This window comes from Somniosus microcephalus, chromosome 15 (genome assembly GCF_052327205.1).
Source record: "Somniosus microcephalus isolate GS21.2 chromosome 15, FLI_Smic_1.0, whole genome shotgun sequence".
NCBI lineage: Eukaryota > Metazoa > Chordata > Chondrichthyes > Squaliformes > Somniosidae > Somniosus > Somniosus microcephalus.
The window spans coordinates 47399616-47422645 of NC_141001.1; the positions used below are offsets into that span (position 1 = coordinate 47399616).

General features: G+C 44.2%; 1 protein-coding gene across 1 annotated transcript in view; it reads left to right on the forward strand.

Moving 5' to 3' along the window:
* The window catches only part of LOC147106706 (acyl-CoA 6-desaturase-like), an 80660-nt gene that overhangs the window by 36310 nt on the left and 21320 nt on the right, over positions 1 to 23030 (forward strand). The window contains exons 4-5 of the mRNA XM_086008506.1: positions 1520 to 1527; positions 2552 to 2648. Coding sequence (XP_085864632.1) covers positions 1520 to 1527; positions 2552 to 2648 — 105 coding nt within the window. The remainder of the gene's footprint in view (positions 1 to 1519; positions 1528 to 2551; positions 2649 to 23030) is intronic.

The following is a 23030-nucleotide window of genomic DNA, read 5'->3' on the forward strand; positions in this document are numbered from 1 at the left end:
CATTCCGCCACTTCTGAGGGAACCTATACTGCAACAACTTCATACAGGCCACACTGGGATGGTTTGGATGAAGGAAATGGCAAGAAGCTACTTCTGGTGGCCAGGTCTCGATGGAAATATTGAGGAGAAAGCCAAAACATGTTCCCCATGTCAAAGGGTCCGGAATGTTCCACAGCTGGCAACCCTACACCCCTGGGATTGGCCTGCAGAAGTGTGGCAGCGAGTACATGTGGGCTTCGCCGGTCCTTTCGAAGAGAAGATGTTTATGGTGGTTGTGGACGCTCATAGCAAGTGGCTGGAGGTCGCTGTGATGAGGTCTACCACGGCAGAGAAAACAATTGAGAAACTTGGTGAGATGTTCAGCCGTTATGGCTCACCGGAACAACTCGTAAGTGACAACGGTCCACAATTTGTATCACAGGAGTTTGCAACCTTCCTGCATGTGAATGGTGTCCAACACATCAGGTCTGCGCCCTATCATCCCTCTACTAACGGCCTGGCAGAAAGGTTCGTGCAAACTTTGAAGCACGCCTTGAAGGCATCGCAAGGTCAGGGCTCAATCCACCAACGTCTGAACAGCTTCCTGTTGTCCTACAAGAACGAGCCGCATGCCACAACCAAAACTTCCCCCGCTTCGCTCATGATGAAGAGGCAGTTGCGGACAAGTTTTGACTTACTCAAACCTCCAAGGGCAGAACAGGTTGTTCATTGTCAACAACAAGCTCAAGTTGAAAAGAGAGAGAAAAGAGCCAAGGAGAGATGGTTTCACCCTGGAGAGCACGTCCTAGCTCGAAACTACAACACTGGACCAAAATGGGTTCCTGCTACGGTGATCACGCAGACGGGCCCTGTGTCTTACACGGTTGAGATTGCTGAGGACGTCGTCTGGAGAAGACACACAGATCAACTGTTGCTAGGAGTAGAGACAGCCACAGAGGCTCCAACAGCTGGTTGGCCTGAACTGTTTCCGGATGATACCGCAAACCAGCATCCTTTGCCACAGTGCTCTTCTCCAACACAGGAAGTCATAGAGACTGTTCCACCTGTGCAAACTCCTGACTTTCGACTGACACAGGCACCTTCTCTATCTAGGCCTGTGTCAATGCCTACTGCTGTGGAAGCCAGCGATGACCGCCGGCATCCTGTCAGAGAGCGGCGGCCTCCAAGACGCTTGGATCTGTAGGCTTAGTGACTTACCCACAAGACTGGGGCAGAATAAACCCCAGGGTAAAGTCAGAGTTTGAGGCAGTCTACCTCTACCCTTGGTAAGTTGAGTGCATTGAAAGTAACTTACCTGTTGAGGAATAATGTGGACCTTTCATTTAAGAGGGGAGGAAATGTTATGTATTGTGTGTTCTCCTCCCACCTGTGGTGGCACTGTCACAGCAGATACATGGTTGGGTGTTCTCTTGGTTAAGTTTAGCTCTCTTTGTTCGGAACTCTCCAGAACTTTCCTTTCCTTCCTGAATAAAGCACTTCATGTTTGAATCTCTGGGTTCTGAGTTCTAATTGTGTCTAGGTAGAAAGGTACCAACACAACAATTCGCATCTTAGGAGGAATAGTACAGATTCACTCCATGTTCTCTGTGTTTAACATTGGAACCAGAAAGGATAAGACCTTACAAGCATAGTAGAATGTTATACAGTCTGAACTCTTCATACATTTAGCAACAGAATCATGTGGGCTGGAATATTTCCCTCAGTGTCACAAAAACCTCACCGTTAGTATACTCTGGGAGACATGTTTACACTCGCACCAACTTTTTCACTAACATTAGCAACTGGAGGAAAATACATCTTACAGAATAGTTATTTGAGGGATAAATATTAGCCGGGACACCAGGAATATGCTTCTCCTCTTTGAAATAGTGCCGTGGGATCTTTTACGGCCACCTGAGAGGGCAGACGGGGCCTTGGTTTAACATCTCATTGAAAAGACGACCTCTGACAGTGTAGCACTCCCTCAGTACTGTGCTGGAGCGTCAGCCTGGATTTTGTGCTCAAGTCTCTGGAGTAGGACTTGAACCCACAATCTTCTGACTCCAAGGCAAGCGTGCTACCCACTGAGCCACGGCTGACACTAATGGCAGTAGGGGGTGCTACAATTGGCCTTAGGAGAAACTATCAGCGAGGCTTCCTCCTCATGATTGCTGTCCAAAAAGCCTTCTAGAAAGTGTTTGTATGTGGACTTTGGGTGAGGACAGGTTCATTCTCAGCTGTGATACGTCTTGAAATTTCCCAACTTTCAGTGTCTAAGCTCACGCATGAAGAATGGCCATTTGGGAGTCTGCCGGTCCCTATGGAACTGTACCCAAGTGTGAGTTGCTACCTTCAGGAGAGGGGGGAAAAACATTGGAGAGGCAGAAAGTTAGAGGGAAAATGTTCTCTGGTCCCAGTTTATAATGTTCAAAGGAGGAAGAGCACCCAAAAGAGGTTTCCAAGAAACTGTTTAACAAGTACCTGTCTGTTCTGAACAGAATGTAGAAGAATCAGCACTTGAAGAGTTTAGATAGTAGTTGATACCTGACCATTGCCCTGGTTCTCTCTGCAGGTTCATAGAGAGTCACTGGTTCGTGTGGGTGACCCAGATGAACCATATTCCAATGAACATTGATAATGAAAAGCATAAGGACTGGCTCACTATGCAGGTAACCCTCAGTATAATGGTCAGATTTGGAATTTACTTTTAGCTGTTTGTGACAGTTCCCATTTTTTAAAAACTAAATGTTTTTAGTCATAAGTGCATTAGAATCTTGTATTCTTATCAAAATGGCTGCCCACTAAATTGTAACCAGTACAGACAAGCCACATCATGGGGTAACTTCACAAAATGGCCATTGTATCTCAGTTTTTCCAAGTGCCCAAAATTGCTGCCACCATCAAAAAGGCCATCTAGCTTATAGACAGTGATCTTGATTGGTTGAAGACTGGTTTGCTGCATCAATGAAGGTTCATTAAGAAGGTCTGGTATTTACATTTACATTACATATTTACATTACTGTATAAAGGTCTGGTCTTGACAAAGGGTTTTGACCCGAAACGTTGACTCTATTTTCTCTCCACGGATGTTGCCTGGCCTGCTGAGTTTTTCCAGCATTTTCTGTTGTTATTTCTGGTATTTACATTGTTTGTTCCTCCTGCCTCTTATTGGAAGTATATGATATGGACGACTGGGGGTATGTGGAGTTGGATGAAGACAGAATCAGTCTTGGCTTTGATGTCTCTCTGGTCTCAAGTGGAGAATGGCTACTTGCAGAAGGTCCTCGAAAGTGGTCCAGTGCCTATGGAACACTAGCAAGAGTCAGTGTTTTCAGGAGAGCAGTGAGGAAACAAAGGAGAGAGGCACAACAGGAGCAGAAATCAGCGGAACTCTCCCATGGGGTGCTTCATTTCTGTGGCTCTATTGTCACATAGAGATATTGTACACTAGATCTCTCATTAATCTGTGGAGAAAGATTTTCAATTATTAGTGGAGGCTAGTCTTTGTCCTGAGAAACAGATTGAATTATATGCCTGTTCCTGTTATCTATTTCAGCTGCAAATTTCAATGACTTTGTTCTCCAGAATGTTAAGAATACAGAAGACAGCTCATTAAAACACTAATGTAAAATAATTAGAATGTTTATAGTAGATTAAAGTTTCATGATACAGAAAAGTGCAGCCACGACGATGCAGATCCATGTCAGGTGCTGACAGAACAGACAGAATCTGACAATTGCATCGAGATAAAGGATGGCGAATTTAAAGGATGTTGTCACATGTCAAACTGCAAGAAAACCTGGCATGTTACTAAACCGAACAGAGTGCATTGGCATGATTGGTGATACAAAGATGTATTTTCATCACGGCTCACCCTGCTGCTAATTTGTAAAACTGTGCAGTGCTGAAGATAACTAATTTCAGCAATGCTTAGATGCTTGCACATGCAATGAGTTATCTCATTGGAAATCTAGGACCATTAGAACTTTCAAATGTAGGCCCAATTTTAATGTAATGTTTAGATGTGGTTCTTCCAGAGATACAGCCAGATCAGGTGTTTAATTTCTTGATTGACCTAAAATGGTGTTTGGAGCTAATTTTTTAGCCAATATTGGTCATACCTGGGACCAATATTGAGTTCAAGACTTTCAACATCAATCATGAAGGGGGTCAAGCAATGTTGTCTCAGATCAGTTACCATTAGGAATTACATGAAAGTCCACCACTCTGGCCAATATCAGTCAGGCCTGGAAACAAGCCTGTGGTTCCGGTGACCAATATGGTGGTATGTTTTATTGGTGTCCTAGTGTATGATGCTGTGGACTGTTGGGCATGAGTTTGTGACCATGATTCCCTTGGTAGTGAGTTCCCTATCTTGGTAAAGGTATTAAAACAGAATCTAGTCAGTGTTCCTACATGTGATGTCACCCTTGGGCTATTTTTGCACATCACCCAATGAGGAAGATAAGTGAAGGGCCATCACCTGCCAATTCTATCATCCCAAGGGAAGGTGAATGAAGAGTCCAGAATTCACCTCAATTCATTTTGACAGTACAATTGATACATTCTGCAGCTAGAACCAGTGGGTCACTACGAAACATCTTGACCGCTTGTTTACAAATACCCTTTATTTTCTTCTAAGAGAGACCTTTCAATAAATGACTTACAGACTGGATGCACTGTATAATTTGCATGGCTGTGAAATGGTTTGGGCTCTGCTCTGTAGTTACTGTGTGAAGTGACTGGAACAACGCTTAGAACCAAAGAATCAGGTCATTTGGTCCACTGAGTCGGTGATTTTTCCACTTAGTCTGATCCCACTGCTTTCATAGAAACATAGAAGATAGGAACAGGAGTAGGCCATTCGGCCCCTCGAGCCTGTTCCACCATTTAATGAGATCATGGCTGTACCGTCCTCCCTATGTGTAAGTGTCTGTACGCAGTTAGACAGCAAGCCAAACGCCTTTCAATAACGACATGGGAGTCAGGATGTAGCGTCCAAGCTCCGGTGTTTAATGATGCCACACTTGCATGAGGCCAATGAAACAATACAAATCAGTTGTATTGGGTTGGAGTAAAACTGAGAAAGAAAAAAGAAAGAAATGTACCTTGTTACATACATGAGATATAACTAACATCTAACCATGAATATGTAATGAAACCATTCAACTCACAGGCAATGCTTTCGAAGGCGTAACAATGTAAGATTACAGCAGATTAACTTGCAGCACACTTCATGCTGATGTGACCTCCTTGTTTGCTTATCACTATATACTACTTCCTGTTCCTGTTGAGTAACCCTACTGGCCATTACCATCTACTGCCACCTACTGGTGGCAACAAAATGTAACACCTGCAATTATAAGGCAGAACACTCCCCGCCTGGCGTCTATTAGGTGCCACTACTTATAAAACATGCAGAACTGTGGAATCAATAACACTCAGCCCTCCTTAGGTAAGAGGAGTACGACCTCTGAGATGGGTCTGAAGAACTTTTTGACCGTCCCTTGAACAATAGCCTTCACCTCTATCTTTCGCACCCTGTCATCTTTGCTGGGGAAGACAGAGGTGACAAGACCCATAGGCCACTCATTGCGGGATACTTGGCTTTCTTTCAGTAAGACGATGTCACCTTCTCGGAGACTCCGACGAGCCTCGTTCCACTTCCGCCGGCTTTGCAAAGTGGGAAGGTACTCGGTGCGCCAGCGACTCCAGAACTTACTGGCCAAGGCTTGTACTCTTCTCCACTGGCTCTTCAGGAGGTCTTTGTCAGTGAAGTCTCCAGGAGGAGTGGGTACACTGCCCTTCTGTGTGAGTAACATGTTTGGAGTCAAAAGGAATGGTGAATCTGGATCGGAAGAAACAGGAACAAGGGGCCTCGCATTAATGATTGCGGACACTTCAGCCATGAAGGTGCACAGCACTTCATGCATTAACTGAGGTGGTCTGTTCTGTCGCAACATGAAGTCCAGAATGCGCTGCGACACTCTAATCATGCACTCCCACGCACCACCCATGTGTGAAGCATGTGGAGGATTAAATTCCCATGTGCAACCTTGCTGGCTTAGGTATGTCAGGGTGCTTGGCCTTTGGTTGTGTTCATTCCCTAACTCTAGCTCTCGACAGGCTCCAATGAAATTTGTTCCACAGTCGGATCTTAACTGCTTTGCTGGCCCGCGGATGGCGAAGAATCTTCGTAATGCATTAATGCAGCTGGACGTGTCCATGGACTCGATCACTTCTATATGCACAGCTCTTGTGCTCATACAAGTGAATAGCATATCCCAGCGTTTGCTATGAGCGGCGCCTCCTCTGGTGCGGCGAGTAGTGATAGTCCAAGGGCCAAAAACGTCCAGGCCAACGTATGAAAATGGTGGCGATGAACTAAGTCGTTCCGGAGGCAGATCAGCCATCTTCTGCTCCTCCGTTCTCCATCTGAGCTTTCTGCATGTGACGCATTGGTGTAAGACAGATCCAATCAACCGTTTGCCGCTGACAATCCACAAGCCGGCTGCTCGAATGGCTCCCTCAGTGAACTGCTGGCCCTGGTGTTCTATCAGTTCATGGTGGTGTCTTGTGAGCAATGTTGTGATGTGGCTTTGATGTGGCAGGACAACAGGACTCTTTTCTTGCAAGCTCAGTTCTGCATGCGTCAGCTGTCCTCCAATTCTGATGAGGCCGTCATTCAAAACTGGATTCAGTTTCCACAGTGAACTGGTCTTGGTAATGGTTCTTTTTTCAGCAAGTGCTCTGTACTCCTCAGAGTACACCTGAACTTGAACTGACCTGATGATAATGTTCTCAGCTGCAGCCAACTCATCTGGGGAATGAGGCTTCCTGCACCAGTGCCAACCTCTGCATTTGTTTGATGAGCTGCCAGGATCGGACTTGTGAGAGCGAGCCACATGGATTAAGAAAGCTATGGCTCTAACGAGCGATCGCCAGGTTGAAAAGCGCTCAAACGTTCACAGGTAAGTAGGCTCTCTTGGGTGTGAGTCATTAAGCTGATCACATGAGGACGGACCTCCACATCTAGTTCTGGGCTGACGAGCTTGAATGATTCTTGTGCCGTATGGTCAGCTTGGTCAGGTTTGTGTAAGAAAGCTGGCCCGGTAAACCACATTGTACTGGAGAGCTGGGAGGCAGGCACTGACCTGGTGGCGAGGTCAGCTGGATTCAGCACTGGTCGGGGCATGTTGATTGTCTTATTCGCTGAACTCTGTTGTGTAATATATGAAGAACCTCTTTGACTCATTGGAGATGTAACCGAGCACAACTTTGCTGTCACAGTAGAATTTCACTGCATCAAGCTTGAAATCTATCTCATCCAGGATGAGATCCGCCATCTCCACCGCTAATACTGTAGCGCATAACTCCAGGCGTGGTATGGTGGGCTTTGGCCGGGGTGTCAACTTCGCCTTTCCCAGGACAAATCCCACGTTGCTTTGGCCCTCATCATTCCAGGGATCTCAGGTAGGCTACCGCACCAATAGCTTTCTCGGACGCATCTGAGAATACACACAACTCGGTGCGTTTGGATTTGGAGAGTGTGTCTGGTGAGTAGGTGCGTGGGATATGAAGATTTTTTAGATTTTTGAGAGAATTTCTCCATGTCTCCATTCTGTTAACCTGCCTTCGGGGAGTGGAGAGTCCCAGTCGCTCATGTCTGTGCAGAGTTCTCGTAGTAGGGCTCGTCCCTGAATAGTCACGGGCGCCACCATGCCGAGAGGGTCAAAGAGTGAGTTGACCGTTGACAGCACTCCATGGAGTGTAAAGGGCTTGTCACCTACAGACACTGCAAAAGTGAAGGTGTCAGATTCAATTTCCCAACGTAAACCAAGACTTAGCTGGGCTGGCATGGTTTCGTCACTGAGGTCTAAGTCTTTGATGCCCTTGGCGAGATCCTCAGCTGGGAAGGCCTTCATCACTGCTACACTGTTTGAGGCAATTTTGTGCAGCCTCAGGTTGGACTGTGCTAATGAAGCTTGAGTTCGCTTCAGCAGGTTGATGGCTTCTGCTTCTGAAGGTAAGGATATGAGGCCGTCATCAACATAAAAATGTCTCTCCACAAACTGTCTTGTGTCTGTTCCATGCTCGTGTTCTCCCTCTTTGGCTGCACTTCTGAGCCCATAGATGGAGACTGCAGGGGAGGGGCTGTTACCAAAAATGTGGACCCGCATCCTGTATTCAGTGATGTCCTTTGACATGTTGTTGTCGCGATACCAGAAGAACCTCAGATAGTTCCTATGGTCCTCTCTCACCACAAAGCAATAGAACATCTGTTGGATGTCTGCGGTTACTGCTACGAGCTCTTTCCTAAAGCGAATCAGCACGTCAAGGAGGGTGTTGTTTAGGTCTGGACCCGTGAGCAGAATGTTGTTGAGTGAGATGCCACAGTGCTGAGCGCTGGAGTCGAAAACTACTCTTATTTGACTAGGCTTCTGGGGGTGATAAACTCCAAAAATCGGGAGATACCAGCACTCTTCTCCTTCTTTGAGTGGAGGTGCTAATTCAGCACCTTCTTGAATATATTTAATGTATTGGCCTCTACTGCCTTCTGTGGTAGAGAATTCCACAGGTTCACCACTCTCTGGGTGAAGAAATTCCTCCTCATCTCAGTCCTAAATGTCTTACCCCTTATCCTTAGACTGTGATCCCTGGTTCTGGACTCCCCCGCCATCAGGAACATCCTTCCTGCATCTAGTCTGTCTAGTCCTGTTAGAATTTTATAAGTTTCAAAAGGGAGCTGGGTGAGTGGAAGACAACGACAACAACAACTTGCATTTATATAGCACAACATCCCAAGACGCTTCACAGGAGCGCAAGCAGATAAAATTTGACACTGAGCCATGTAAAGAGATATTAGGACAAACGCTTGGTCAAAGAGGTAGGTTTTAAGGAGCCACTTAAAGGAGGAGAGAGAAGTAGAGAGGCGGAGATGTTTAGGGAGGGAATTCCAGTGCTCAGGGCCCAGGCAGTTGAAGGCATGGCCACCAATGGTGGTGTGAAGGAAATCAGGATGTACAAGAGGGCAGAATTGGAGGAGTGCAGAGATCTGAGGCTTTGTAGGGGTGCAGGAGGTTACACAGATGGGGATGTAGATATCTTGAGCTGTAAAGGATGGGTAGATTAAGTAAGACTAGGAATATCGATCACCATGACCTCCTGCAACTTACTTGATTGCCTTTGGAGAGGAATTTTCATAGATTTTTCCTAAATTGGCCGAGAATCTTTTTTCCACTTTTTTTTGCCTCTTCCAGGAAATTGCCTGACTGGGAGAGTGAGTTGATGGTGCCTATAGGTTATACCAGGTCAGGGTGGGGCAGACTTGCTGGACCAGATGATCTTTTTCTGTACGTTTTCGTATGTTTGTAAGTACACTCTCCTCCTTTGCTCCCCACATCCTTTCTTTCCCTATGTGCTTTAATATTCCTCTTTTTCAAACAGAGATTAGGCTAGAGATGTCAGACCAACTTCAGGAGATGGTATTGCTTCCACTTCACATTCTCTGCAGTATAACTGCAGGCTGATACAAAGCCAAGTTCTTAAGAAATAAAGAGAACTAATGTAGCACTTGACTCTCTAACATTAAAATTTAACAAGCAGAGTTCTGTTATATAGGAACAAGAGTAGGCCATTCAGACCCTCACGCCTATTCCTCCATTCAATTAGATTATTTCTGATCTGTATCTTAACTCCATCTACCCACAATGGTTCCGTAATCCTCAATAGCCTTGCCGAACAAAAATCTATCAGTCTCAGTTTTGAAATTTTCAATTGACCTAGCTGCCACAGCTTTCTGGGGGAGAGAGTTCCAGATTTACACTACCCTTTATGTGAAGAAGTACTTTCTGACATCACTCCTGAACAGCTTAGCTCTAATTTTAACGTTATGCGCCTTGTTCTGGACTCTCCCACCAGAAGAAATAATTCTCTGTAGCCACCCTATCAAATCCTTTAATCATAAGAACATAAGAAGTAGGAGCAGGAGTAGGCCATACGGCCCCTCGGGCCTGCTCCACCATTCAATAGGATCATGGCTGATCCGAATCTAGACTCACGTCCACTTTGTCGAAATCTCGACTCCGAGTAAGACTCTAGACACCGGGTTCCGTCAGAAAAGTAACACTTTAATGTTTTTACTTGCACAAGGGAAGCATGTCTCAGACAATGGCTGAGGCGACAACTCCAACGAGCACGCATTCGGGCTCTATATTTATACAGTGAAGTAAACAACTCCTGATTGACACATCATTATCATACATCAAACCATTTCATGCACAAGAACAATGAATAGAACATCTTGTCACATTCCTGTACGTTCATAAGTTAATTATCGCCATATACACAAAGACATCTGTTACCACAGACTTACTCCTATTCCTTTTACATTGTTCAGTTACAGGCTGCACCTTGGGAACGGTTTTGGTACCTAGCACATTCTGTTCTGGCCGTGTTCCAACAGTCTTGCATCAGCTATTTCAATACTTAAACTTTTAACCCATGTCAACTATCCCATCATACTTTGCAAGACTGACACAAAACTATACAGGATATTCTATATCTCCACATTCCCCCCTTTTGTCCTTCTTAAGGACAACTCTATGGAATTTCTATCTGTCCTAACTTGGCAAACTCCATTTCAAAAGTATCTCCATCAATATTCTCATATTCTTCCATCATCATGATAGGTGCTGGAGGGGCTGGTGCTACCAGGGAGAGGACCTTGGTGCACAATATTTTTAAACATCCAATTAATAGACTAATCAAAATGATTATTATAACTATTGCAATCAGGACTTCCAGTATTTGTTTTCCTAGTGCTCTTCCCCATCCTGAAATCCAATCCCAAATGGACCATTGTTCAGGCTGGTGTAGTTTCTTTACGGCCTCCTTTATGTGGTTTACCAAATTGGTGATATTTTCTGAGCTATCTGGAATATAGGTGCAACATTCAGTTCCTATGGCTGCACATGTGCCTCCTTCCTTTGCCAATAGATAGTCCAGGGCCATGCGATTCTGTAAGGCTACGGTGCGTAAGGCCACCATTTCTGCATTTACTTCACTAAGGGCATCAGCAGTGTCATTGGCTATTTGTTCCAATACTGCTGCCATGTTTATAGATTCCCTGGCTAGCTTCCCGGTTCCATACTAGGGAAATGCTATGGCGAAAACCCTCTCGGTTTCTGTAATGGCTCGTCTTGCTCGTGCCCTAGGGTGGCTGTCCAATGATGAAATATGATGTATGTAGGGTATTACGTATCCCAAGTAGCATGACCCAGTCCAATTTTGTGGTAACCAAGGGTATGCTCTATGCCCACAGATAAAATAAGTATTATTATAGGCTTCAAATTTGTTCCATATCTGGTGCATCATTCCTATTCCTTGCTCCCCCTCCCAGGGTTTCTTGCTGGTAAGATTTTGCACTGTGGATAGGTTCCATTGTCCTGCGTAGGGCCATTCAACTGCACCTGGTGGTTTAGTAGTGGTTTTGGTCAAAGTGTAATTACATTTGCACTCGCTCCATCCGACCATCAATCCTTCCCCATCATTGTTTATCAGGCAGACCTTTCCTTTTGTATTTATTTATTTATTTTAGCGCCCCCCTTGAGGTGACTATTAAACTTTCTGGATTTCTTTGATTGTCATATTGGGGATGAAACCATCCTTCGAATTTCGTGGGGTTATATCCTGCTCCCTTCCACTCATTTTCCAGTAGATCTGAATTTAAGCTATTTTGGGTTTGGACTGTGTCCTCATTATTCCAGGTAGTACTAGATTGTAATAACCACCCTACCATCTCCTCTATTTTCGTAGTTCTTTCACTTGGTAACACAGTATCGGGACATGTAACCCATAGCTTATCAAGCTTCTGTCCACTATCTTCTTCTACTATCTTATCCTGCCTAATCCTAAGACTCAGGGGTTGATATGGGGGTACCTGCATAGTGTGATCCTGAAGCTGAACCTTCATAGTCTCGTTATAGCATATAATATAAAAGAAATCACTGTTTAAAAGTACACATTCTTCTATGCATGGTTTGCCCTTCAGGGGATCTGGGTAAATCCATATTATTGTGTCCGTGTATAATTGAGACACGGACTGCAGGAGTTGATTATAACAAGTCTTTACTGAATGGAGACAACCTGGAAACTGAAACTACAGAAGCCTGCTAGGGCCTTTTATACAGGGGTGGTCACTGCCGGTACTGCAGTCTGAGACCAGTTATTCCCTTAAAGGTACATACACAATTCCTCCCCTTTTAGATAAACAGTACATAACATTCATTTAACAACTAAATAATAACTAATTACAATTACAATTACGGTTGCTAGATACATTGGTTGAAGTTAAGCAATTATAAGTTCAGTCTTTGAGGAGGCTTCCTGATTCTGTCTGGATAGTGTAGTGTCCGTGTGTAGATAAAGACACTGAAGACAGGAGTTGGTTCATAGGTATTTACTAAGCAAGTCTGGGGGGGGGGGGGGTTCTAAAGGATATACACAATACACAGGCTTATGTAGCCCAAGTGGCAATTACAGGCATTATGCACACCTGGGGCTCTTAAAGGCACATACACCACAATTCCTCCCCTTTTAGCTAACCAGTACATCATATTTTAAGTAATTATTAATTACATGTTATATGCAAAATAATATACATTGCTGTAATTAATTAATTATAAGTTAGTCTCTCAGGAGGCTTCCTGACTCGGTCCGGATAACGCCTCGGGGGTGTAGTAGTTTCTGGTGGTGTAGTAGGTTCTTCTGGCAAGGCTGATTCGGCTTGAATGCCAGTGTCGGGTTCATCGGGTTCCAGTATCACCGGATCGGAGGTAGATATGGGTATCTCTACTTCATCGTTAGATGTATAGAGTGGTGGTGTAGGTTGTCCCTTTTCGGATGACTTTATGATTTGGTCAGCATGGCGCCTTATTATGCTTTCTCCGATGTCCACGGTATACATCAGTGGTCCTAGTCGTGTGCAGATAGTTCCAGGCTGCCATTTCTCGGTACGGTAGTCCCGGGCCAAAACCTGTTGGCCTATCTGGAAGGCCCTAGTTGGCCTTTCATTCATGCCTTGAAACTGCCGGTTCTCCACGTCCCTTCTGATGTTGGGCTTGACCAAATCCAGCCGGCATCTTAGGTTTCTATTGAAGAACATCATGGCGGGAGTTTGGTTGGTAACCATATGTGTTGCATTCCTGTATGCGAATAAGAAGTTATCCACCTTGTGCTGAAGTTTTATGTCTGTGGTGATTATTCTTTATGTTTAGTAAGAAGTATTGTGATTGGTTGTTTGTTTCCTGCCTTGGGATATATGCTGTAATCTCATTGGTAGTTGATGTCATGTGATTTGTGGTGGCCATCTTAAATTCAGTTCTTTCCAGCTTTAGTTGGGACTGGGTGTGGAAAGATGTGCTACAGGATTTTAAAGTTAATAAAGCCTAGATTAGAAAGGCAAATCTATTCTTTATTTCAATTTATTAACTTTATGTCAGAATGGAGCGATATCTTCAACCAGAACGATTCAATGCTGACCCTAATTCTGCTGGAGTGGATGATAAATGGAAACACTGGTATTGTACATTTAAAAACTTTTTGGGCGTGTTGGATCAAGAGTCTCTAAATAAGCTGAATATGCTGATCAACTACATTGCTCCGGATGTGTATAAGTATATTTTGGACTGTAAAACTTACGAAGTGGCTATTTCTACATTGGAAAAGATTTTTGTTAAACCAAAGAATGAGGTATTTGCACGTCACCTTCTATCTGCCCGTAGGCAGCAGGTGGGAGAATCTTTGGATACTTATTTACAAGCACTTCGGTGCCTTAGTGTTAACTGTAATTATAAGGCCGTGACGGCTGAAGAATATAAGGAAGAATCGGTACGGGATGCTTTTATTAATGGATTACTGTCTAGATCAATTCGTCAGCGGTTGTTAGAAAGTAAGACTTTGGATCTTAAGAGTGCTTTTGAGCAAGCTTCTACATTGGATGTGGCTCAGAGAAGTTCGGATTCTTATGCTCTTTTTAATTGGCCTGCGACTGTGGTTTCAGCAGTTCCGGATGAAAAGGAATTATGTGGACTTAATAGGAGTGGTTTACTAGATTCTGAAACAGTTTCTACTTCGGCGGCTGTTGCCTCTAGGATTCAGAAGTGTTATTTTTGTGGGAACGTCCGGCACCCTCGTCTGAAGTGTCCTGCTCGGGAGGCTGTGTGTAGTAAATGCGGCAAGAGAGGTCATTACGCACATGTGTGTAAATCATCAGGTTCAATTACCTCCTCTGTGACTATTCAGCCTTTAGATAGGGCGTTTATTGCATCAATTTCTGCTGCATTTGCTCATGGCCTAAACAAAGCTATAGTTACGGCCCAAGTTAATGGGTTGGAAGTGAAGGCCCTTATAGATACGGGCAGTACCGAGAGTTTTATAAGTCTTCAGTTTGCGAAGGAGAAGCATTTGAAAATTTCGCCTGTTACGTATCAGGTGTGTATGGCTCAGACGACTCTCACTTCACAAGTAGCTGGTTGTTGCCTTGTGAAATTGATTCTTCTAGGTAATACGTATACTGATATACGCCTATCTGTTTTGCCTAATCTCTGTGCGGATATTTTGATTGGTCATGATGTGCTTCAGTTACACGAGTCTCTCAGTTTTTCATTTGGAGGGACTAAGCCACCTTTATCTATTTGTGGATTAACCTCTTTATCCATTTCTCCATTATCACTTTTTTCCAATTTGATGCCGGATTGTAAGCCAATTGCTACCAAGTCAAGAAGGTATAGCAGTCAGGATAGAGAATTTATTAATTCTGAAGTTCAACGTCTCTTATTGGAAGGAATCATTGAACTTAGTTGTTCGCCTTGGCGAGCACAGGTAGTTGTCACGACTAACGAGAGACATAAGAAACGAATGGTGATAGACTATTCCCAAACTATTAATAGGTATACTCAATTAGATGCGTACCCCTTGCCTAAGATTGATGAGCTTATCAACAAAGTATCTCAGTATAAGGTTTTTAGCACTATTGACTTAAAGAGTGCTTATCATCAGATTCCTATTGTTAAGAAGGATCAACCATATACGGCCTTTGAGGCTGGCGGAAAGCTGTATCAGTTTTGCCGAATACCATTTGGTGTTACTAATGGTGTTGCTTGTTTTCAACGGGCAATGGATGCTTTTATAAGTGATAACTCTCTCTCTGACACCTTTTCATACTTAGATGACATCACAGTGTGTGGCAAATCAAGGGTGGAGCATGATTCTAATTTTAAAAGATTCCTTCAAGCTGCGGAAAAAGTTGGTTTAACTTTTACTAAAGAGAAGTGTATCTTTTCGACCACTGAGGTAAATCTATTGGGGTATATTATCTCGGGAAACAAGATTAAACCAGATCCAGAACGTCTGCGACCATTGATTGATTTACCTTGTCCTACTAATTCTAAGGCTTTGCAACGAGTTGTTGGACTGTTTTCTTATTATTCTAATTGGATTGCAAATTTTTCACAGAAGATCCGGCCTCTTATTCGGGTTACGACATATCCTCTATCATGGGAGGCCTGGACGTGTTTTGATCATTTTAAAAAGGATATCCTTGGAGCAGTTGTGCATTCTATTGATGAGCAGGTTCCTTTTGTGATTGAGACAGACGCTTCTGATTTTGCAATTGGGGCTACTCTGAACCAAAATGGAAGACCTGTGGCCTTTTTCTCACGTACCTTGAACAATAGTGAAAAAAGGCATTCTTCAATAGAGAAAGAGGCGTATGCAATAGTAGAAGCACTGCGTAAATGGAGACATTATTTATCGGGGCGACATTTTACGTTGGTAACTGATCAAAAGTCTGTGTCCTTTATGTTTGATGTCAAACATTTTGGAAAGATTAAGAATGATAAAATAATGAGGTGGAGGATTGAGTTGGCATGTTACCATTTTGATATAGTTTATCGTCCGGGGAAGGATAATGTTGCTGCTGATGCGCTGTCGAGGGCTTATTGTTCTGTGATTCACGGAGATACGCTTATTAATCTTCACAATGCCTTATGCCATCCTGGGGTTACGAGGATGATACACTTCGTACGCAGTAAGAATTTGCCCTTTTCAGTTGAAGACGTCAAGCGGATGACTTCATCATGTTCTATCTGAGCTCGGTGTAAACCGAATTTCTTTAAGCCTCAACGAGCTCATCTTATAAAGGCTACTTCTCCTTTTGAACGTTTGAGCGTTGATTTTAAGGGGCCTCTTCCTTCAACTACTCAAAACCGATATATATTTACTGTTGTGGATGAGTTTTCAAGGTTCCCTTTTGCTTTTCCTTGTGCAGATGTATCAGCTGCTACAGTTATCAAATGTCTGACTCAACTTTTTGTCATCTTTGGGATGCCTGCGTATATCCATTCGGATCAGGGAAGTTCTTTTATGTCTTCCCAGTTGAAGGAATACCTTCAGAGTCGGGGAATTTCTACTAGTAGAACTACCCCGTATAATCCCCAGGGTAATGGACAGTGCGAACGATACAATGGGGTGATCTGGAAGGCAGTTATGTTGGCTTTGACATCCCGGAACCTTAAGAATACACAGTGGGAAATGGTACTGCCTGATGCCCTGCATTCCATTAGATCATTGCTTTCAACGGCTACTAATGTGACCCCCCATGAAAGGCTCTTTAACTATCCGCGGAGATCTACTATGGGATATTCGGTACCTTCATGGCTTACTATGCAGGGACCTGTGCTGCTTCGACGCCATGTTAGATTGTCAAAATATGATCCTTTAGTGGAGGAGGTGGAGCTGTTGGAGGCAAATTCCCAATATGCTCATATTCGATTCCAAGATGGGAAAGAAAGTACCGTTTCAATTAAAGACTTGGCTCCTTGTGGTGGCCAGCCCTCTTCTGAGGATATTAACAATAGTCATGATTCAGATAATGTGGATGCTGTTACAGATACTACGAATATTTCCAATCCGATTGCAGATAATTATACTTCTATTAGTCAGCCCTCGATGGATGTTTATGACCGTCCCAGTTTACCTTCTGATGGGATTTCTAATCCGGAAACCATTGAAAATCGGGATATGGATAGCCTTCCTGCAGAAGATACTTCTGTGTCTCCTGGTGTGGGAGGGCAAGGAATTTCACCAAGGTTAAGGAGGTCGACACGAACAAGATATCCGGTCGACCGATTGAAAATGGACTTTTAAATTGATAGTAATGTTTTAAAATTGTTGAAATATTATATTATATTGTTTTAGTTGAGAGGTACTTAATACTTATGTGCAATGTTACTATTTGTTGTTGTTCACTTAGTATTGTGTCATGTTGACTAGTTTTATTCTTGTCTGTGCATAGTTTTAGTTGTAAATAATTAATTATAAATTGTAAAGGTTATTTAGGTTGGAGTATATTTTAAAAGGGGGGGTGAATGTGGTGATTATTCTTTATGTTTAGTAAGAAGTATTGTGATTGGTTTTTTGTTTCCTGCCTTGGGATATATGCTGTAATCTCATTGGTAGTTGATGTCATGTGATTTGTGGTGGCCATCTTAAATTCAGTTCTTTCCAGCTTTAGTTGGGACTGGGTGTGGAAAGATGTGCTACAGGATTTTAAAGTTAATAAAGCCTAGATTAGAAAGGCAAATCTATTCTTTATTTCAATGTCTTCATTACCCATGGCCTTTATGGCCTTCTTGAAGGTCTGAACAAACCTTTCAGCCAATCCATTGGTGGCGGGATGGTATGGGGCGGACGTGTAGTGCTTTACCCCATTGTTCTTTAAGAACTTTCTGAATTCTTCGGACACAAATTGTGGTCCATTATCAGAACATATCTGTTCCGGCAGCCCATTCCTGGCAAATATGGTCCTTAATACTGTGATGGTTTTTTCCGTGGTGGTGGAGGACATCTTTATTACCTCCGGCCACTTGGAGTGTGCATCAACTGCGATTAAGAACATTGAGTCCATAAATGGACCAGCAAAGTCGATGTGCACCCTTTGCCAGGGAGATGAGGGCCACTCCCATGGATGTAGAGGGGCCTGTGGCGGAGCGTTTTGGACCTTCTGGCATCCTAGGCAGCTCTTGGTCATGTCTTCGATGTCTCCATCGATACCTGGCCACCATACAAATGCCCTAGCTAGGTTCTTCATTTTCACTCCACCCAGATGCCCCTCGTGAAGCTCCTTTAGCACTTTATCCTGGAGTTTGGGTGGAATCACCACTCTGGATCCACACATCAAGGTTCCTCGGCACACTGACAGCTGTTCTCTTCTTTGCGAGAATGCTGGCAACAGACGTTCGCCATGTGCTGGCCATCCCTTCACTGTTAAATCGTAGGCCCGTGAGAGAGTCGGGTCATTTCTTGTCTCCCTTTCAATGGCAGAATTTATCACTGGTAGACATTCCACTATGGTAGAGTGGAATATCTCTACTGGGTCTACTGTAGGTGCCTCTTCTATCGTTGGCAACGGTAGGCGCGATAAACTGTCAGCATTCCCATGCTGTTTTGACCCTTTGTATCCTATGTTGTATTGGTGTACCCCTAGAAAAAGGGACCACCTCTGTAGCCTTTGTGCTGTCATAATGGGAACACCTTTTTTAGGGTTGAATATGGAGATGAGGGGTTGATGGTCAGTCAACAAGGTAAATTTTTGTCCGTGTAGGTAATGGTTGAATTTCTTCACTCCCCATACCAGGCTGAGTGCTTCCCTGTCTATTTGGGCATAGTTACGCTCAGCTGAGTTTAATGAGCGTGACGCAAAAGCTATCGGCCGTTCTGAGCCGTCAGGGAATTTATGGGATAATACTGCTCCTATGCCGTAAGGGGATGCATCGCACGCCAGTCTGATTGGTAGTGATGGGTTGTAATGAGCCAAAACTTCTTCGGGTGTGATTAAGTCTTTACATTTATGGAAGGCACGTTTACAGTCTTCGTTCCATTTCCAAATCACTCCTGTCTGTAGAAGATCATTAAGAGGGTGTAGAATAGTTGATAAGTTCGGTAAAAATTTATGATAGTAATTTATTAATCCCAGGAATGACCTTAATTGTGAAACATTTTCAGGTGCTGGGGCTTTTATAACTGCTTCAATTTTTTCAGGTGACTTATGCAACCCTTCCTTATTAATTATGTGGCCACAATATGATATCTGATTTTGGAAAAATTCGCACTTGGGGCGATTTGCTCGTAGGCCCCGTTCTTTCAGCCTAGTGAGCACCTGCTCCAAATTGGCAAGGTGCTCGTTGTCGTTTTCTCCTGTTACAAGGATGTCGTCTAGGTAGCATTGAGTCCCCGGAATCCCTTGCAGGACTTGCTCCATAGCTCTTTGCCAGATAGCTGGAGCTGATGCTACTCCAAAAACCAGTCGATTGTACTGGTACAGGCCTTTGTGTGTGTTTATTGTGAGATACTTTTTAGAGGCGTCCTCAACCTCCATCTGTAGATATGCCTGTGCCAAGTCAATTTTGGTGAAACATTTCCCTCCGGATAGTGAGGCGAAAATATCTTCTATCCTCGGAAGAGGATACTGTACTGTGTGAAGGACCAGGTTTACAGTCACCTTGAAGTCACCACAGATGCGAATTTTTCTCTGTTCCTCAGAGTTATTTTTCAATGTTTTTTTCATGACTGGAACGATGGGTGTTGCCCATTCGCTCCAATCTATTTTGGATAATACGCCTGCCTTTTCCAAATTCTCCAGCTCTGCCTCGACTGCTGGACGTATTGCGTATGGCGCCGGTCTTGCCTTAAAAAATTTGGGAATTTCACTTTTATTGAGGCAGTGATGCCTTTCAAGGTTCCTAGTTTCTCTTGAAACACTTCTTTGGCGTTGGCCAAGATGTCTTTTAATCGTTCAGGTATGATGTCATCATTGTTTTTTTCCTTACTGGTCACCGTCAGTGCCTGAATGGAGTGCCAGTCTAAACGTATCTTCCTGATCCATTCACGTCCCAACAACGGTGGACCACCATCTTGTAGAATGTATAAATACAACTTCTGTATTTCTTTGCCGTTGTATACAACAGGCACCCTTATTTTTCCTTTGGGGTATACTTTCTGCCCCGTATATGTTTTTAAGATAATGGATGTGTCTTTTAGAGGTATATGCGAAAATAGCCTCTCGTAATCTCGTCGATTTATTACGGTTAGAGCTGATCCTGTATCTAGCTCCATTTTAACTGGGGACCCTGCTATTGTGAGGGTAACCCAAATGGTTTGGTAATCCTCTTTGGCAAGTACATTATGTAATTTGAGACAACTTAGTCTCTTGTTTCTGGAGTCGCTATCACTCTTCTGGTCTTCGGAGCTACTGTCCGTCATCATTTGTACCTTCCTGTACTTTTCTTTATTGATTTTTTGTTTTCTGTCAGTGGATTTATTTTGTCCAGATTGGCATACCCGTGCAATGTGTCCAATCTTCCCGCATTGCCTGCATGCTTTGCCCTTGAACCAGCAGTCCCTCTGCTTATGGGTGGATCTGCCGCAGCGATAACATCTTCCGAACCCCTGTGTCATTTCATGGGTGCCGAAGTCCTGCGTCTTTTGTTGTATCTCTGCAGCTCCTTTTGCTGCTGCTTCGTATGATACAGCCATACTGAAAGCTTTGTCCAATGTTAAATCTTTTTCAGAAAGCAGTCTTTTTTGTGTTCCTTCACTTAAGAGACCGCAAACGAACTTGTCTCGAAGATAATCCGATAGTCCTGCCCCGAATTGGCAGTACTTTGATAGCTTTCTTAATTCGGTTAGGTAATCAGCGTTACTTTCATTCTTGTGTTGATTTCTCTTGAAGAACTTGAATCGTTCCGCTATCAGCAGCGGTGTTGGGTTTAAGTGCTCCTGCAGGGTATCAACAATTTCTTTAAAATTCTTGTCCTTTGGTTTGGCTGGAGTGATTAAGTTTCGTAACAGCCCGTATGTCTTCATGCCCATTAAGTTCAGAAGTACTGAAGCTTTTTTTTCATCTTCTATTCCATTTGCAGTGCAATATACCTCTACTCTTTCCACGTATGTGGTCCAATCCTCTATTTCGCTATCAAAAGCATCAATATTACCAGATTTAGGCATTTCAGAAAAGATATGGCGCTTCCCGCGCTTTTTTTTTTTCTGTAGCAAAGATATGGCGCTTCCCGCGCTTTCCCGCCGCTGCTGCCGATAACAACGCTGTTTTACTGCAGTTTCCGTTTATTCACTGTTGGAGACTTGTTCCCGACGGAGGTCTGAACGCTGACCTGCTTGCCACGCTGGCCGTCTCCCGAGTGCTCCCTCCCAGTCCGTTATTGCTTGCCTCCGATTTCGCTGCCTGTCTCAGCTGTAGAGCCCGCCGCTGGAGCCCCAGCCTGACGCCCAGGAAGGATTAGCGCAGTACCTGCCACCAGCTTGGCCAGCTGGTGAAACCACAGTTTCTCTTACTTCCTTCAGTCTTCTGGACGCCGGAGGAATCGATGTCCTTGAGGTCCGTTTCCACTTCGTCGCCACTGTAGTGTCCGTGTGTAGATAAAGACACTGAAGACAGGAGTTGGTTCATAGGTATTTACTAAGCAAGTCTGGGGGGGGGGGTTCTAAAGGATATACACAATACACAGGCTTATATAGCCCAAGTGGCAATTACCGGCATTACGCACACCTGGGGCTCTTAAAGGCACATACACCACAGATAGCGCCTCTTTGGGATATCAGGTTCTTCTGGCAAGGTTGCGTCGGGATCAATGTCGTTGTTTGGTTCGTCTGCTTCCAATATCACCGATTCTGCGGTAGATGCAATTGGTACTTCGGTTTCATCGCCAGGTGTATCAGATCGTGGTGTGGAGTTGACGTTTTCCAGTGACTCTAGAATCTGGTCAGCATGGCGTCTTACAATGCTCTCTCCAACGTCCACGGTATACATTAGAGGTCCTTGCCGTGCACAGATCGTTCCTGGCTGCCATTTCTCTGTGCGGTAGTCCTGGGCCAGAACTGGTTGACCTATCTTAAAACTCCTGGTCGGCCTTTCATTCATATTCTGAAACTGCCTGTTCTCCACATCTCTTCTGACGTTTGACTTAACCAAATCCAAGCGGCATCGTAGTCTTCGATTGAAGAACATCATGGCTGGAGTTTGGTTGGTAACCGCATGTGTCGCATTCCGGTAGGCAAACAAGAAGTTATCCATCTTGTGTTGTAGGGGTATGTCTTCATTACACATTGCCTTGATAGCCTCTTGAATGTTTGAACGAACCTCTCAGCCAATCCATTGGTGGCTGGATGATATGGGCGGATGTGTAATGCTTAACACCATTGTTCTTTAAGAACCTCCGGAACTCTTCAGACACAAACTGTGGTCCACTGTCGGAGCAAATCTGTTCAGGCAGCCCATTTCTGGCGAATATGGTTCATAAGACTGTGATAGTTTTTTCTGTGGTGGTTGAGGACATTTTTATTACCTCTGGCCACTTTGAATGTGCATCCACCGCAATTAAAAACATCGAGTCCATAAAGGGACCAGCAAAATCAATGTGCACCCTTTGCCATGGAGATGAGGGCCACTCCCATGGATGTAGAGGGGCTTGTGGTGGGGCGTTTTGGACCTTCTGGCATCCTGTACAGCTCTTGGTCATCTCTTCGATTTCTCTATCGATTCCCGGCCACCACACAAACGCTCTGGCTAAGTTCTTCATTTTTACCCCTCCCAGATGACACTCATGAAGCTCATTGAGCACTCTATCCTTCAATTTGGTTGGAATTACTACTCTGGATCCACACATCAAGGTTCCTCTGCACACTGACAGCTGTTCTCTTCTCGGCGAGAATGCTGGCAGCAGTGGTTCGCCATGTGCTGGCCATCCCTTCACCATTAAATCATAGACCCAGGAGAGTGTCGGGTCATTTCGTGTTTCCTTTTCTATGTTTGCATTCGTCACAGGGAGACATTCGACTATAGTCGAGTGGAATAACTCCACTGGATCCACTGCCAGTTCTTCTTCCACCATCGGCAACGGTAGGCGCGACAATCCATCAGCATTCCCATGCTGTTTAGGTCCTTTGTACTCGATGTCATATTGGTGTGCCCCTAG